This window comes from Pipistrellus kuhlii, unplaced genomic scaffold (assembly GCF_014108245.1).
Source record: "Pipistrellus kuhlii isolate mPipKuh1 unplaced genomic scaffold, mPipKuh1.p scaffold_m20_p_27, whole genome shotgun sequence".
Taxonomy (NCBI): Eukaryota; Metazoa; Chordata; class Mammalia; order Chiroptera; family Vespertilionidae; genus Pipistrellus; species Pipistrellus kuhlii.
Window position 1 is genome coordinate 2820881 of NW_023425526.1, and position 18813 is coordinate 2839693.

Below are 18813 nucleotides of genomic sequence, written 5' to 3' on the forward strand. Positions count from 1 at the left end.
GATAAACACCATACATAGATAGCATGGCAGCCAGACCTGTGGAATCAAATTGTGTGTGGTCCTGAAGCACATTTATATTAATGTAATTCATCATTTGAAAAGTAAGCTCACATCATTTTTCTTATTCAATGTAGTGGAGTTTGGGAACCATTTATAGGATCCAGTCCCATTGGGGAAGTGTTATTACAATCTCAGAGTATAGATATAAAATTGAAACCGAACACAGGTTCAACTGCCTGCCTCAACAAAAGCCAAACTCCTGAGACAGGTATTTGTGAGAAGAAAAGTGGTTTATTCAAGTGTGGGTGACCTGAGAAGACGGTGGTCTCTGGTCCTGAAAACCATCTCCTAATCTTGGTGAAGCCAGCAATTCTTACAGGGTGGAAGGAAGGGAACGGGTGGACAGACAGAGAAACTGCAGATAGGCAGGCTGCCTTTTTGGTGGTCAGCATTCTGGAACTGATCAGCATCAGCCGAATTCCTGTAGTTGGGTGAGTTGGCCATGGGACAGAAACAGTTGAGTCCTGCTGGGTACTCATAAGGAAAGTATTAGTATATAACTTTTTTATGAGTTTTATTGTTAGTATATTTAATTCTTGTTTTTATTTTATAGTCAGTTGGTATATTCAGTTTTCGTATTTTTATTGTAGAAACCTATATTAGCTCAAGTTAATGTTCTAGTTTTCCCTAAAGTTAATAATATAGTTTTATGTGGGTTAAAATTTTTTTCTATCACTTAATTCATATTAGTATTCTTTTTAACTCTATATTCTGACCAAGTTTAGTATTATTAGTATTGTATAAGTTAAAGTACGTTAAAAAATGAGGTATATGATCATGGGTACAAAATGGGGATGGTAATTATTTGCTTACAGGCTTGCTGTCCAACAGACAGAATCACCATACTCACAAAGCTGAAGCTAGATTGAAACGAAACTTCAGCAATGCACCAGATAGCAAAGAACTAAAAACTGCCTTTTGAAAGGACAGTATGCAACAGAACTGTGTATCCCATGAGGGCCGATGAGGAAAACTGTCCTTGCAGGTTAAGATACTTCAATGGTATCTTAAGAAGTTAAGAATGGCTTAGCAAAACTGGCATCAGAAAACTAGGGGCATAACTCCGAGGCCCGCAGTCACGTGGCAGCACTGCGGGCGTGGGCCGGGCAGGTCAGGATGCCGTGGGGAACCCCCGCACCCAGCCTCCTCCCCGGCCTCTGGGTGCGCGGGGACTGAGGGCTCTGGCTGCGGGGCAGCTGCGGGGGGATGCGGTGGCTGACCATTGCCTTTCAGTGTTCGCCAGCCCCTGCAGCGGCTGGCAGCGAAGTGGACGCGCGCTGATGGCGTCATCTGGTGACGTCACCTGCCGGCGCCGCCCAGGCGGTTTCCCTGGCGACCGGTGCGCGCCCGGCGCGGAGCTGCAGAGATGCTGCCGCGGCGGCCGCGAGACCCGCTGCAGTCCCTGCGGCGCCGGGGCCGCGAGCTGAAGCTGCAGGTACATGTGGCCGCCGCCGGCCCTGCGTGGGCGGCGGCGCTCTTGCGGGGCGAGTCCCGGGAGCTGACCCTCGACCTCCCACCCGACCCGGGGACCCAAACTCCCCAGTGTTGGCCTTTCACTGCGCGCCCTCACCCTAACATTTCAGTCCCCGAACCTAACACCTCCCCAACCCCCTCTCCTGCGATCTAACCTTTCAACAGGGACCATTGCCGGCCAACCACATCTGTGCCCACACCGTTCTCCCCGCGGCAGCCGCCACTTTCTCTCCCTACACCCCTCTCCCCCCTTCCTCCATGGAGGCCGCTATTGCTTCCCGGGAACTTACGCGCAATAGGACTAGTCAGTGAGCAAAGACTTAAAGAAGAAATATAAGTAATAATATACTTGAGGAAAGTTAACTTCAAAGAAGTAGTTGCAAAGGAAAGATATCTCAGACACTTATTTATTTTTAAGTGTTTTTATTGATTTTAGATAGAAAGGGAAAGGGAGTAAGGGGGGAGAGAAGGAAAAAAGAAAGAAAAAAACATCAATGATTGGTTGTCACAACCTAAGCATGTGCCCTGACCAGGAATTGAACCTGCGACCTTTTGGTCCACAGGATGCTCAGATAACATAAACACTGGTCAGGGTTCTTGAACATTATTATTTTTTAAATTTTTATTTTTTATTGATTTCAGAGAAGAATGGAGAGGAGAGAGAAAGATAGAAACATCAATGATGAGAAAGAGTCATTGATCGGCTGCCTCATGCACTGGGAATCAAGCTGGTAATCCTGACCTGGAATTCAAGCATGACCTCCTGGTTCATTACTCCATGCTCAATCACTGAGCAACACCAGCAACACCAGAAGTTAAAAATATTTTTTTAAAATTGATTTCAGAGAGGAAGAGATAGAAACATCAATGATGAGAGAATCATTGATCAGCTGTCTCCTGCAGGCCCCCTACTGGGGATGGAACCCACAACCTGGGCAAGTGCCCTTGACAGGAATTGAACCTGGGACCCTTCAGTCCTCAGGCCAATGCTCTATCCACTGAGCCAAACTGAACACATTTTAAATCACAGTATTCAGTACTGGAGATGGTGTGATAAACAGACACCTGCTTACTCTTTTCCCTGGCACAGGGAAGATAGTTTGACAAGATGTAGCAAATATTTATCTCCTGGGGTGGATGATTACATTTCCAGGAATTTACCACACATAAGAATAAAGAATTGGGACAGATATTAATGTATAAAAGTGTTTATCACAGTATTACTCATAGAGAAGACAGGCTACAACTTAAATGATCATTAGTGGGAAATTATGTGTAATTTAGGATAGGCTATAATACTATAATAAAAATGTGAGAGATTTTAATGTATTGGTAAACTATTTGTGGTATAATGTCAGTTTACAAATATATGAATTTGAATATACAGTACTTTTCAATATATAGAGTATCACAAAAAATGTACATGCACACTTTGAATAATTATAAAGGCAAGGTTTATTAAAATATATTTTATTTTTAAAATGGAGCTATCAGCTGTTAAAGTGTGTATATACATTTTTTGGGATACCCTGTATATGCAGAAAAAAGATAGAAACATGCTAGGATGGTTATATAGTATGCTAATTATTATGTTTCTCTCCATACATTTTGATATTTTTATTATTTTGAATATAGATTTATAGTACTTAAAAATAAAATGTGGATTATTTCTTTAAATTTCTATTTAACTTTGTTAATTTTACTTTTTATTTTTCATTTGATATATTGCCAAGTGTTATTTCCACTAAATAAAATTATTTTATTATCTATAACAGATAGGAGATTTACTGAATATTCATGTTTTATCTACTTTTGGACACTCATTTAAAAGTACCAAGGATTTGATGGATACATATTTCTTTTAAAAAATATGTTTTTATTCATTTCAGAGAGGAAAGGAGGGGGAAAATAAGAGAAACATCAATGATGAGAGAGTCATTGATAGGTTGCCTCCTATATGCCCCCTACTGGGGCCCCAGCCCACAACCTGGGCATATGCCCTTGACCAGAATCGAACCCAGGACCCTTTAGTCCATAGGCCAACGCTCTATCCACTGAGCCAAACCAGCTAGGGTGGATAATTCTTTATTTAGTGATTCTATTGGAATTGTAGTGGTACAACAAACACAAAATACTCTTTGGTAGAAATAAAAATAAAACTTGATGAGGCATGCACTTAAGCTGAACTTTGTCTAGATATTTAATACTAGAGGCCCAGCGCAGGAAATTTGTGCATTGGTAGGGTACCTAGTGGCTGCTTGCTGCCGGCCAGGGCCTCCCTCCCTTCCCCTGACCAGCTCTACCCCTGGTCAAACTCCTGAATGACATCCCGAACGAGGGGACAATTTGCATACTACACTTTTATTATATAGGATGATTCTGTATCTAATTATAATTTAATGCGATATTGGGAAAATAACAAAAATCGTTATTAAAACAAAATAAACTATTAACAAGGATTGTCCAACCTGGAAAAGAATAAGCTCAGGAGCCTTTAAAAAAGAATATATATATATATTTTATTGATTTTTTTACAGAGAGGAAGGGAGAGAGATAGAGAGCTAGAAACATTGATGAGAGAGAAACATTGATCAGCTGCTTCCTGCACACCCCCCCACTGGGGATGTGCCCGCAACCAGAGTACGTGCCCTTGACCGGAATCAAACCCGGGACCCTTCAGTCCGCAGGCTGATGCTCTATCCACTGAGCCACACCGGTTTAGGCTCAGGAGCCTTTGATATCCTGAATGGGAAAGACTCTTGGATAGTGTGAACTCATTCTTCCCTGTCTCTGTAGAGGACATCTAAAGCAAAAAAAGGAACAGATTTCCCACTTAGTGTCCGGGGGACAAGAGCCAAGCTCATTCATGCCTCAGACAAGATGCAAAATAGCGAGTAGAGAAGCTAGTGAACTTCTCTCTTTCTTCACCCACTTTGTCTTCGCATCATTTATAGAAAAGAATCCAACAGACGTATGTGGCTCTTTTGTGGGTACTTTGGCAAAGTTACACGTGCTTAGAAAATACTAAGTCAAGGTGTAAGATATAAGAATGAGGATAAACAAACATGTGAAATATCCATATAGTGGGTACTACTCCGCCATAAGAAGGAATAAACTAATGATATATACAACAAACAATATGGCAGTATCTCAAAAACATGCTGTGTAAAAGGATTACACAAAAGAGCACATACTTCTTGGGCCTGTTCTGGGTAAAGGTGCTTTTCTGTATGTTGATGGGGTTTGGGTTACACAGGTGTATACAAATGTATATTTAAGATTTGTGCATTTCATTGTATGTAAATTTTACACCAATTATTAAACTCTAGTTAGTGTTACCATAGTGCATTATTTAAGGGGAAATGTATTGATGATTGCAGATTACTTTGAAATGCATAAATAAAACTGTGAGTAGATGGCTCAAATAAGGGTAAGTATAGTAAAACGTCAGTGGTAGGATCTACTGGTGGGAGTTCATGATGTAATGCTTTCCACTTGGTTGTATGTGTTCATCCTAAAATACTGGTGAAAGATTAAAATTTTATTTCCTAAGGTTACATGGTATTTAAGAATGTGATATTTTAAAATTTCTGTTTATTATAGGTTGATAGTTTGCTTTCTGAGAGTCAATTGAAAGGAGCTCTAGAAACCAGTAAAAGGCGAGATATTTACCAAAGGTAAAGCATACTCAATTTTATAAGCTTTCCAAGAACTATACTTGCATTGCAATGAGCTGTGTTTATAGAATTGAGACTTTACGGCATTATTTCTTTCTGTTTTAAAAAATATATATATTTCATTGATTTTTTATAGAAAGGAAGGGAGAGAGAGAGAGAGAGAGAGAGAGAGAGAGAGAGAGAGTTAGAAAACATTGATCAGCTGCCTCCTGCACATCCCCAGTAGGTACATGGTACATGCCCTTGATCGGAATCGAACCTGGGACCTTTCAGTCCACAGGCTGACGCTCTATCCATTGAGCCAAACAGGTTTTGGCTCTTTCTGTTTTTATTAGTACAATTAAAAACTAATAATGAGAAATATTGAGGTAACCATGAATTTTTTCAAAATGTATTTAAAAAGATTTCTTACAGTTATCTAGATCTATCAGGTCTAAATATTCAAATGATAAGATTAAATTGAGAGTGACAAATGTTAAAAAGAGGTAACAATTTATTTTGTACTCTGTATGTACCAAGCAGTGTGGACCAAACTCTGAAAACTATTCCGGATTAATTTTCACGATACAGCAGGAGAAACTGAAGGTTCACAGAGGCCCGTTAACTTCTCTAACATTACTCTGCTCTGAGACATTAGAGTGAAGGGGCATTAGAAATACTTTAAGTTTGCTGAGAAGCGCAGGATTCAGGGAATCAAGAGTAAGAACATTGCTGACGCTGCTGTGGAGAAGCAGGCTTTGGTCCATTTGAATCCCGTGGAGGAATTACGTCACGGCCTCACTTGGACCGAGGAGAAGGTGGTGGGCTTGCTGCTGTGGCAGCAGCGATAGAAACTGTGAGCGAACGTGGCTGAGGCAGGACTGGGGGAGGCCCTTGGCCCTGTAGGCCCAGGTCCTGTGACCTGGTCAGAACTCTCTAGTGACAGTTCCAACGTCCGTAAGGTGGGAGAACGGTTCTCTTGGTGGGTAAGCGCTCTTGTGACTTTTTTTTAAATCCCTGGAAAAGTTTAGAATAAAATAGAGTTTAAAATTATATAATCATAATGAACTAAATTGAATTAGATTATTAATACTTTCGTATTGTTTAGGACATCATTAAGATAATCTGTGTGTTGGGGTATTTAAAGAGTTTATAACATCCAGAAGAACATTAGAGATTCATTCTACTAGTTTAAATGATGATTCATTAGAATCATTTGAAAAACTTACTGAAGTCAGGCATTCAAAGTGCTTAAAAGCAAAATTAGGTTTATATGAATTTAAAAATGTGTAAGGGGATTTAATTAACTAACTACATTATTAGTAGGATTGATTATTTAAGGAATTTAAGTCAAGTTGAGTTAAACAATAGTGAAAGAAAAGTGAAGGTGATTGTACTTGCTTTACTAGGCTTAAAAATAAAATAAGATATCTATGCTGAATTTGAAGTGCCAGGAAAAACTAGGTTTTTAAATTTTATTTTAATTAACTAATTATTTTAAAACCCAAATAACCATAAAATAGTCTTCTCTGTATATAAAAAGACCTCCTCACAGCCATTTTAAAGAATCACATTGAGATTTGCATGTCTGAAAATGTATTTTAGCCTGTATGTTTGATTAATAATTGGCTGGAGGGAGATAAAGTAAAAATAATTTCTACTTAAACCTTTGAAGACATTGTCAGGTTTCTTCGTACCTAGTGATGCTAAATTTGATGACCACTCCTTTCTTTCTTTTTATTTTTATATATTTTTTAAAATATATTTTATTGATTTTGAACAGAGACGAAAGGAGAGAGATAGAGAGTTAGAAACATTGATGAGAGAGAGTCATCGATCAGCTGCCTCTTGCACACCCCCTACTGGGGATATGCCCGCAACCAAGGTACATGCCCTTGACTGGAATCAAACCCAGGACCCTTCAGTCCCCAAGCTGACGCTCTATCCATTGAGCCAAACCGGTTTCGGCTCTTTTTTTTATTTCTTTATTGATTAAGGTATTACATATGTGTCCTTATCCCCTCTCTGTTATCTGTTTCCATTGATTAGGATTATATGCATGGTTGATCTCTCCCCCTCACTCCCATTGTCCCCTACCTTCCCTGAGGTTTGACGTTCTGATTGATGTTTCTCTGTCTCTAATTCTGTTTTTGTTCATCAATTTACGTTGTTCCTTATATTCCACAAATGAGTGAGATCATGTGATATTTATCTTTCTCTGCCTGGCTTATTTCACTTAGCATAATGCTCTCCATCTCCATCCATATTGTTGCAAATGGTAAGAACTTTTTTTTTACCACAGCATAGTATTCCATTGTGTAGATGTAAAACAGTTTTTAATCCACTCATCTGCTGATGGGCACTTAGGCTGTTTCCAAATCTTAGCTGTTTCCAAATCTTAGCAATGGCGAATTGTGCTGCTATGAACATAGGGGTGCATATATCCTTTCTGATTGGTGTTTCTAGTTTCTTGGGATATAGTCCTAGAAGTGGGATTAATGAGTCAAATGGGAGGTCCCATTTTTAGTTTTTTGAGGAAACTCCATACTGTTCTTCATAGTGGCTGCACCAGTCTGCATTCCCACCAGCAGTGCACGAGGGTTCCTTTTTCTCTGCATCTTCACCAGCACTTGTCATTTGTTGATTTGTTGATAGCCATTCTCACGGGTGTGAGGTGGTACTGCATTGTTGTTTTGATTTGCATCTCTCTGATGATTAGTGACTTTGAGCATGTTTTCATATGTCTCTTGGCCTTCCTTCTGTCTTTTTTTTATTTTTTTAATATATTTTTTTTATTGATTTTGTACAGAGGGGAAGGGAGAGAGATAGAGAGTTAGAAACATCGATGAGAGAGAGTCATCGACCAGCTGCCTCTTGCACACCCCCTACTGGGGATATGCCCGCAACCAAGGTACATGCCCTTGACCGGAATCGAACCCGGGACCCTTCAGTCCCCAAGCCGACGCTCTATCCATTGAGCCAAACCGGTCTTGGCTACCTTCTGTCTTTTTTAGAAAAGTATCTAGTTAGGTCAGTTGCCCATTTTTTGATTAGGTTGTTTATTTTCTTCTTGTTGTAGAAGTTCCCTGTAAATGTTGGAGATTAAATCCTTACTGTTGATCTTATTCGCAAATATGTTCTCCCATGCAATGGGCTTTCTTGTTTTGTTGATGGTTTCCTTTGCTGTACAAAAGCTTTTTATTTTGATATAGTCCCATTTGTTTATTTTCTCTTTAGTTTCCATTGCCCTAGGAGCAGTATCAGTGAAGAAATTGCTTCAGCATATGTCTGAGATTTTGCTGCCTGTGGATGCCTCTAGTATTTTTATGGTTTCCTGTCGTATGTTTAAGTCTTTTATTCATTTTGAGTTTATTTTTGTGTATGGTGTAAGTTGGTGGTCTAGTTTCATTTTTTTTTGCATGTATCTGTCCAATTTTCCCAACAACATTTATTGAAGAGACTGTCTTGACTCCATTGTATGTTGATGCCTCCTTTGTCAAATATTAATTGAGCATAGTGATTTGGGTTGATTTCTGGGTTCTCTATTCTATTCCGTTGATCTATATGTCTGTTTTTGTGCCAATAACAGGCAGTTTGAAAACAGTGGCTTTGTCATACAGCTTGATATCTGGTATTGAGATCCCAGCTACTTTGTTCTTCCTTCTCAGGATTGGAAAATTCATTCTAGGTCTTTGAAATATGTCATTGGTATTTTAATGGGAAGTGCACTGAATTTATAGATTGCTTTGGGTAGTATGGACATTTTGATGATGTTGATTCTACCAATCCATGAACATGATATTCTCTTCCTTTTTTTATATCTTCTATCTCTTTTTTTTCAGTGTCCTGTAGTTTTCCACGTATACGTCTTTTACCTCCTTGGTTAAGCTTATTCCTAGGTATCTTAATATTTTTGGTGCGATAATGACTACTCCTTTCTAACTGACCTTTTGGCTTCTCTCTTCAGCTTGGGTGTTTTGATATTTTATCAAGATGTCTGTGGTTTTGCCGAAACCACTTTGGCCCAGTGGATAGAACGTCAGCCTGTGGACTGAAAGGTCCCGGGTTTGATTCCGGTCAAGGGCATGTACTTTGGTTGCGGGCACATCCCCAGTAGAGGGTGTGCAAGAGGCAGCTGATCGATGACTCTCTCTCATCGATGTTTCTAACTCTCTATCTCTCTCCCTTCCTCTGTGTAAAAAACCAATAACATATAAAAAAGACTTCCTTTAAAAAAAAAAAAAAGTCTGTGTTTTTTTTTTATCTTGCTCAACATTCATTTTACCTTATTTTTTTTTAAATCCTTACATGACAATATGTTTTTAAAAAATTGATTTTAGAGAAAGAGAGGGAAACATTAATTGGTTGCCACCCAACTGTGCCCTGATTAGGGACTGAACCCCCAACCTAGGTATGTGAACTGACCAGGAATTGAACCGGCAGCCTTTTGGTTCATGTCATTCATGAGCTTCAGGGTTTTTCTTTTATTAAAAGGTAAGTTTTTTACTTTTGTGTGTCTTTTTCTTCCTGAAACAGCTTTGAGTCAGGGAGCCCCCTGGACTGTTTTCTTGGTCTCTTATCTCCCCATTAATAGTTTTTGTTTCTGTGTCTTTTTGTTTTCATCTGGGAGATTCTCTTGATTTTTCTTTAATTTCCTATGGAATGTTTGATTTTAGCAGACACATTGGCAGCTTATAAGTGTTTTTCTTACTCTTTTTTCATAACATTGTGCTCCTGTTTTCAGATGATCTCATTACTTGCATGATTAGGAGATTAAAAAAAAATTTTCTTCTGTTCTCTATTGTCTTTATTTAATGTTGGTGAGTCTTAAATTTTATCTTCCATGTTGCTGGTTTTTTTTTTTTTTTATTGCATCTTGTGGTCCTTGGGTTATCCATTTTTATTTAAGAACTAGAGGCCTGATGCACAAAATTTGTGCAAAAGTAGGCTTTCTTTCCCCTGGCTGCCAGCACTGGCTTCCTTCAGGCACCAGGGACCTGGGCTTCCCTGCAGTGCTGGCTGCATCTGGAAGGACATCTGGTCTAATTAGCATATTATGCTTTTATTATTGTAGATTATTATAGATGAGGGACTAGGTTGATTAGTCTAGAGAGCCTTATAGGGTTTTCTACTATTGTATATCCGTTCTCCTTCCTTCTGGTATTCTCTGATGAGAATGAAGTTCTCAGACTGAGGGACACCCCCCCATACATGAATTTTGTGCACCGGGCCTCTAGTACTAATATATAAAGCAAGCCCCTGCTATAGCCACTTACTTTTGGTTGTATTTATAGTTCTCACTTGGACGTCTAAAACTGAAGCTAAATACTATGAGCTGTCTGTGGAATACCTAAACCCTAGGTGAACGGACAGGCCAAGATCAAAAGGGAAGAGGCCGCTGTGGGGTCCTCGGCTCGGCCTCCGTGTGGTCACTCTCCCACTGACGGGCTGTGCTCTCCTGTTAGAACCTCACTTTCTGCATCTGGAGGGTGTTCTGAGGGTCGAGTGAGGCGATGCCTATGCACTGCCCAGCCTCCCCTGGTGCACACGGCCTGTGAGCCTTATCCTCATCCTCAGAGTCCTCTTGGCTGGGCCTCGGCTTGTGGATTTAGAGGGGGTGGAGGAGCATTTTCAAGTCCGGTGCTGTGCTTATTTTAGAGGCAGGACCCTGAAGCCAGAGTCACTCAGCTTTCTGAGCTTTGCTTTTCATATCTGTGTGCCTCAGAGCTGGGCTGGGAGGACGCCAGGCTAATGGGTGGAAAAGCATTTACATGTGCATTTTATTTACATGTGTTTATTTATTTAAATATTTATGACATATTTGTCTATATGTTTTCTAAGTTTAAAAAATGTTATTAATGATTTCAGAGAGAGAAAGGGAGAGGGAGAGAGAGAGACAGAAACATCAATGATGAGAGAATCATCAATTGGCTGCCTCCTGCTCGTTACCCCCCCCACCTCCCCCAGTATTGAGCCTGAAACAGGACCTCTTCAACCACTGAGCCACACCAGCCAGGCTACATATGTATTTTTAAACATAAGAAACATAATCACTAACTGCCTTGCCTGCTTAAAGTCTTATGTATGATTTTATAGAATACTTTTTGGTTTTGACAATAAAAAAATCAATATATTTTCTCTTTTAAAATTTAGGTGTATCCAATTAAAACAGGCAATTGATGAAAATAAAAACGCTCTTCAAAAATTAAACAAAGTAAGTATTACAGACACTGATAGCCCAGCACATCTGTTTCATGTGGTGGGCTCCATTTGGGAACCTGCGGGCCGTTTCCCAGATGCGGAAACAGTTCCCATCTCACTGCCCGGGCCGGGGTGCTTGGAGGCCATCCGCCTGGGATTAGCCCTTCCCACTGCAGAGCAAAACAAAAACAAGTAATTTAATTTCTTGTTTGGTTTACATTCTAACTAATCCACATTTCTTTCCATCTTATTTGCCTAAGGGAGGCCTATTCTCATAGCTATTTACTTAGTCTTCTAGCATGCATGGGAGTTGTCTTGTCTTTTAAAGTAAATACAATGGAAACAAATACATTTTTCAGTGAAATGGACTCATGCTCTCTCCAGGCCGATGAACCTGCGCCTGTTGGAAACTATCATCAGAAAAAGGAGGAGGAGCTCAGCCTCTTGGACAGCCTGACCCACCAGCTGCAGGAGCTCGCTGTGTCCGTAAGCAGAGAAAGTAGAACCGAGTGAGCTTCTTCCCTTCCTTCTCTCAGACATGAGCTCACCAGTTTTAGTGTTTCACGTGGGAGACAGACACGACAGCACAGAGATAAACAAGTGGCCGTAACAGGGTAGTCCGTGGACACGGTCACAGAGCACAGTAGCAGTGTGAGAGCCCAGGAGCCATGCAGAAGACCGCAGTCCTGCTCAGCTGATGCTCAGTGACGTCAAACAGCGTGTTGTGTATTTGTCCAGATTTTGGAGCTGTTTCTGGTTAGAAGGCTAAGTCCAATACCAGCTCCTTTGCCCTTCTCAGTCCTGGAAATCAGGGGGATTCTGGAGTCCTTGCACCTCCATCCTTAGCATTTTCCCAGGATGCAGCATAAAAATAAGGCTCAGCATTTGATAATGTCCCTTTCTGCTTCCTACAAATTTGGTTTGTTTACACTTGTGGTCAGCAGACTGCGGCTCGTGAGCCACATGCGGCTCTTTGGCCCTTTGAATTTTTAGCAAAAGCCAGCTTAGGTGAACCCTAATTAAGTTAATAACAATGTACCTACCTATATAGTTTAAGTCTAAAAAATTTGGCTTTCAAAAGAAATGTCAATCGTTGTCCTGTTGATATTTGGCTCTGTTGACTAAGGAGTTTGCTGACCGCTGGGTTACACCATCAGGTTCCTTTCTACTTTGCAAAGGCTGTGACTTCCCACCAGCAGGAAGCAGCACATATTTCTGCCTCCAGCTTCCAGAGAATAGTTATGAAAAGAGAACGTGTGCAAGTAGACGATCTAAATTTTTTTTTTTACATATGAACATTGACATTAAAGACAGCATCTGTATTTTCATACATTTTCGCACATTTGTTTATTTCGCTTTTCAGATCTCGGCTGTATTCCCCAACTAGATGATAAATTACCTGAGGGCAAAGTTGTGACTTCCCTTCTTTCCCCTCCCGAGATCTGACCCTTACTGCTGTGGGCTTCGTCTGAATGCTACACAGCACTTCAGCAGTATGTTTGGGGCCACTTTAAATGGCAAAATTGCCAACAAAAGTGCAGAATTCCTGGCACTAAGTAGACTGTAAAAAGGATACTTGTTTTCCGCCCATGAGCTGAAAAAAGAAGGCAGAGTGTCGCCTTGTTCAACCTCAGCTGCGAGCCTGTGCTTTGGCAACTTGAATTTTTTGCTGCTTTGCACTCATCTGAGCATGAACACAGAAGCACTGCACGTGTTGGTTGGGGTTATCAGATACATTTTAGCAAGTAGATGAATTTACAAATACGGAATCTGCAAATAGTAAGGATCAGCTCTTTGCAGAAGTCATTATGTGACAGCGGGGGTACAGGAGTAGCTAAGAGGGCTGGCAGGGCACAAGGGATGATAAGTCTTAAAGGTCTTTCATTTTGGGTGAAATGTAGTATTCAGGTTAGACAATGTAAGTTAGGGGTGCAGATTGTAAAGCCTAGAGCAATCACTACTAAATAAGGTAAAGATGTAGCTAAGAAAACCAACACAAACAATAAAATGAGATCCTAAACATGATCGTTCTAAAGGCAAGCTTCTATAACGTAAGCTGTAGGAGAGCAAAGGCTGTTTTGTTGTTGTATGCCAAGCACACAGTGTCTGTCACACAGTAGGTGTCCTGTAAACATTTGATGACTTTGCTAATGTTGAATGAATAAGTCAGCTCAGAGATTTAGCAACTTATCTCAGTCAGTATCAGTATTATTTGCACTCCTCTCCCTTCCCTCACCTTTCATTTACCTCCTTCATCTTCCCAAAAAGTCTTTCTCTTCCTGCCTAATGCTGTTTTCTTAGTCCGTACTGTGGCCCTGTATTACGCTTCACAGCCACCTTTCCTTTAGCCTTCCTCCCGCGTGCGGAGCAGATGCTGCCCTTCCCTCACTTCATCTTGGGACTGCCTTACAGAGGGCGCTCACCTCTGCGCAGCCTCACCTCTCCCATTTCTCCAAGCCTTGTCCTGCCTCTCATGACCTGCTTGAGGGTCCCTGATCTTGAGCCTCCTTTCTCCCTCCCACCCGCTCCTTAGTACTTCCTTTTACCTGATTAACTCCAACTCATCTCTCAAGAGCTATTTCTGAGTCCCGATCCGCAGCCATGCGGTCTATTTAGGTGCCCCTCTTGTTTCTTTAGCATCTTGTGTGTGCCTCCAAGCTAGTATCTATTGAGCTCTAGAGTAATTATCCATTTCCTAGATTCTCCGTGGGGAGAGGGCATTATGTCTGTTTACCTTTGTAGCCACCGTGTCTGACACAGACCAGCATCATCAGTGCTGACCTTTATTACAAGTTTGGTGATAAGGGGCAGACGCTCTTGCAAACACTGTGAGTTAGTAACTCATATACTCCTCATGAGACTATTATTATCTCCACTTTATCAATGAGAAATGAGGAGCTTAGGATTTACTGCCTGTAAATCACAGTTATTCCTCAGCAAGAAGGAGTAGAGCCAGAATTTAAACTCAGAGCCCGTGCTTTAAGCACTGTGTGCTAGTGCTGAGTGGATGAATCCAAGACTAGACTACAAGTCTCTTGGCCTCTAGTCCAGCTCATGCTCCACCCTGTCACTTACCTTCCTGCTAAATAGTTCCTCCACCAAGTCCCATATTCTCAGCTCGATGGTAGAAACTATTAGCCGTGCTTTTTCCTTATTTTTTTCACTTGATAGTTTCAAACATGGCCAATGCTTCTATGTAGAGAAGTTACACTCATATTTCATCTCTTCTTAGGTACTATTTCAAGTGATCCTTGTCATAGAATTATTTTTTTGCAGAATTGAGGCATTTACCAAAAGAGAGGAAGATAATGAATTTGCTGAAGAAGATGAAGAAGACAACGATGTTGATAAAGAAGAAAGTGAAGAAAGTAGTGAGGAGGAGGAAGAAACAGAAGAGGAAGAAGAAGAGGAAGAGAAACAGGAAAATGAATCTCAGCGGCAGGCAACAGATGAAGAATACATTGCTGTTGGAGATTTTACTGCTCAGCAGGCTGGGGACCTTACATTTAAGGCAGGTAGAAACAAGTAAGCTCAGGCCCAATTTGCATATCTAACAGAATAAGGAGATGCTACGTGGGTGCCTGTGTTACATGTTCCTGATCTAAGTTTTTAGACACTCAATTTATTTATTTATTTATTTATTGTTATTTATTTTTATTTATTTTATTATTTTTTTAAAATATATTTTATTGATTTTTTACAGAGAGGAAGAGAGAGGGATAGAGAGTTAGAAACATCGATGAGAGAGAATCATCGATCAGCTGCCTCCTGCACACCCCCCACTGGGGATGTGCCCACAACTAAGGTACATGCCCTTGACTGGAATCGAACCCGGGACCCTTCAGTCCGTAGGCCGACGCTCTATCCACTGAGCCAAACCAGTTTTGGCAGACACTCAATTCATTTAAATAAGTAATAGTTGTGATTTAGTGAGCAGTTGTCGTGAAATTGTTACCAAAGTTACATGGTAATAAAATGGCAAAAGAGTAATAATACTCGTCTACTTTTCATTTTATTTATTTATTATCCTTTTAAGACTTTTTGTTAATTTAATTTTTCAATTGCAGTTTACATTCAGTATTCTTTTGTATTAGTTTCAGATGTACAGCATGGTGGTCAGACAATCATATCCTTTACAAAGTGGCAACCTGATATTTCAGTGGCCTACCTGGCACTGTACTTAGTTATTAAAATACTAGAGGCCCAGTGCACGAAATTCGTGCACTCAGAAGGTGGGGGGTCCCTCAGCCAGGATTGCAAGAGGGCTCAGGCCGGGCTGAGGGACACCACTGGTGCACAGTCAGGGCCAGGGAGGGACCTGGGAGGCTGGCCAGCCGGGGAGGGACTGCAGGAGGGCTCGCTCAGTCCTGATCAGCTCGACCCCAGCAGCAAGCTAACCTCAATTAGAGTTCTTCCAAAAGTTCAACAAGGGGGCAGGCTGGTCGGGGGCAGGGAGGAAGGCCCCAGCTGGTGGTTGGCAGCTAGTATGTAATAAAAGCCTAAGTGACTTGCAGCGGAATGGCCAGAATGATCAGACACTGTGCTGCACACGGACCACCAGGGAGCAGACTCTAAGTGCTGTCAGTGCACTCCCACAGTGCTGTTTAGCCAGAAGCTCAGCTCGTGGCAGGCAAGCGCAGTGGTGGTGCGGGCGCCTCTCCCGCCTCCATGGCGGCGCTAAGGAAGGAGCAGTGAGCAGGCGGGCGGTGAGGAGTGAGGGGTCCCAGGCTGTGAGAGGGAGTGGCCTCAGACAGCAGGTAGACATCCCCCAAGGGGTCCCAGGCTGCAAGAGGGCACAGGCTGGGTGAAGACCTCAAGTGCATGATTTTTGTACACTGGGCCTCTAGTTGGAGTATAAAAATACAACTGATTTCTGAATATTTATTTTATGTCCTGCTACTTTACTGAATTTATTTATTAGTTTTAGTAGTTTTATGGTAGAATCTTAGGGTTCTCTGCACACAGTATCATGTCATCTGCAAATAATACCAGTTTTCCTTTTTCCTTTCCCATTTGGATGCCTTTTATTTCTTCTTGTCTGATTGCTGTGGCTAGGACTTCCAGTACTATGTTGAATAAAAGTGGTAAAAGTGTACATCCCTGTCTTGTTCCTGGTCTTAAGGGAAATGCTTTTAGTTTTTCCCATTGAGTATGATGTTGGCTGTGAGTTTGCCATATCTGTTGAGATATGTCCCCTCTATTCCCACTTTGCTGAGAGTTTTTATCATAAGTGGGTGCTGGATTTTGTCACATGCTTTTCTTGCATCTATTGATATGACCATATGATTTTTATCCTTCATTATATATATATGTATTTAAAAAAATATATATTTTATTGATTTTTTACAGAGAGGAAGGGGGAGAGATAGAGAGTTAGAAACATCAATGAGAGAGAGTCATGGATCAGCTGCCTCCTGCACACCCCCCAAGGTACATGCCCTTGACCGGAATCGAACCCTTCAGTCCCTAAGCCTACGCTCTATCCATTGAGCCAAACCGGTCTCGGTCCTTCATTATATTTTTAAAAATAGTTTTAATGTTGGTAATTCTTATTTTAAGAATAAAATTTAATTAAACATTTTTTACTTTTTCTCTAAGAAAGGGGAAATTCTCCTTATAACGGAAAAACACCCTGATGGTTGGTGGATGGCTAAAAATGCCAAAGGAAACAAAGGTCTCGTACCCAGAACCTACCTGGAGGTTAGTATTTTTGCTTATTCTTTTCCTCCTTCAACATCTTTTCATTTTTCATAAAAGTTAAGCTGATTTCTTGGATCAACAGACTATTGAATGACTTGAGGTGTAGAATTCGCTTTAATTTTGAGGGACAAGGCATGGGGAAATACTGTGTGCTAACAGCCCTGGGATCTGTGAGTGTTCCCAGGAGGTGAGCCCTATGATGTCATCTCACAATCAAGATGCTGTGTGGGTTCGTGCTGGTCATAAAAATTAATTGAGGCTTATTATCTGTTGTAAAGCAAAACCACAGTTAACTTTGTGTTTACTTCCACGCATATATGATCTCAACTAGCTTATGAACATACTCCATGTTCATGTTTGTGACCTGTTGTTTTTCATATTTCATGAAATAGCATCGTCATTTTCTGTGACAATACACATAGATAATCTGTTGGGATCAGTGCTGTTTAATAGAAACCTAATGCAAATTATAAATATAATTAAGATTTTTCTATTAACCACACTGAGATGTCTTTTTCCCCCTGACACCACTTCTAACCAACTATGTGGTTTTCTCTGATACCAAATATGTGTTGTTTTCCACATCAATTGTCTGAAACCAACCAGGGGTCCAACAGTTCAATTCAGTTCTGACACTAACTCCTGCAGATAGCAGACCCCACAGGTAAGGACTCAGCCCACAAATTGCCCTATTTCAGATGCCAGTCTCAAGTCCTGGGAGCCTCCTGTATTTGTAAGAGCTGTACGTTCAGTGGTTTCCACAGCCCTCCTCAGGTTTGAGAATTTGCTAGAGGGACTCCCAGACTGAGGAAAACAGCTTACTGTGTTATTATGAAGGTTATTACGAAGGACCCGACTCAGGAAGAGGTGCCCAGGGTGTGGGAGGTGGAGGGAGTGGGACCTGGGACTTCCATGCCCGCTCTGTGTGCCACTTCTTCAGCACTTGGAAGTGTCACCAGCCTGGAAGCTGTGAAGAACAGGACCCTTCTGTCAGTCAGGACATTCCAAGGGTTTTAAGAACTCTTGCCAAGAACTGGGAATAAAGACCAAATATATATTTTTCATTACACCACATATTAAAAAAAAATAAAAGAGAAACAGGTGACATGACTTTTAACAATATATTGTATATTATTCAACATATCAAAAATAGTACCATTTCAACATCTGATCAATAGTAAAAAATTATTTTTTTATACTAAGTTCGAATTCCTGTGTGTATTTTACACTTTTCTGGTAAATATGCATCTCATTTTGGAGGAGTTGCAGCAGCTACAGCAGCGAGTGGCTGTCTTATCCCACAATGGGTCTGGCTCATCTTTTCAGTGGCAGCAGTGTCTTCCAGCTTCACAGGTGGACATTCAGGTTGTTTCTGCCTATCACAGCTATCAATTTTGTGGTGGAGAAGCTATGGTTAGCTTCCATTATGAGTTACAGGCAATCCCCAAATAGTGGCTTAAGTTAGGTAGAAACAGATTTCTCTCGCGCTTGGCAGAGGGTGGATGGAGGTAGCAGTCAAAAAGGTGCTGAGGCCCCATCTAATGTTTCCCTCTGGGCAGTGGGGGCAGCTCTCCCGGGGCTGTCTCTGTAGGTTAAATTGGTTGCTAGATCTTTTAACAGTTCCTAACAGCAAAAGAGAAGGAAAGGGAACAAGATGTCAAAATGCCCAAACTTCCATCTTTTTAAGACTATTTCCAGTTCTTTTCAATGTCTAGCGGCAAAA

General features: G+C 41.0%; 1 protein-coding gene across 2 annotated transcripts in view; it reads left to right on the forward strand.

Moving 5' to 3' along the window:
- Positions 1 to 1262: 1262 nt before the first annotated feature.
- The window catches only part of NPHP1 (nephrocystin 1), a 70722-nt gene continuing 53171 nt past the window's right edge, over positions 1263 to 18813 (forward strand). Inside the window, exons 1-6 of one of the 2 annotated variants that reach the window (XM_036454036.2) lie at positions 1263 to 1495; positions 5137 to 5210; positions 11343 to 11403; positions 11775 to 11899; positions 14667 to 14901; positions 16989 to 17090. In XM_036454036.2, coding sequence (XP_036309929.1) covers positions 1427 to 1495; positions 5137 to 5210; positions 11343 to 11403; positions 11775 to 11899; positions 14667 to 14901; positions 16989 to 17090 — 666 coding nt within the window. In that variant the 5' untranslated portion in view covers positions 1263 to 1426. The remainder of the gene's footprint in view (positions 1496 to 5136; positions 5211 to 11342; positions 11404 to 11774; positions 11900 to 14666; positions 14902 to 16988; positions 17091 to 18813) is intronic. The other variant, XM_036454034.2, reaches the window with a different exon arrangement.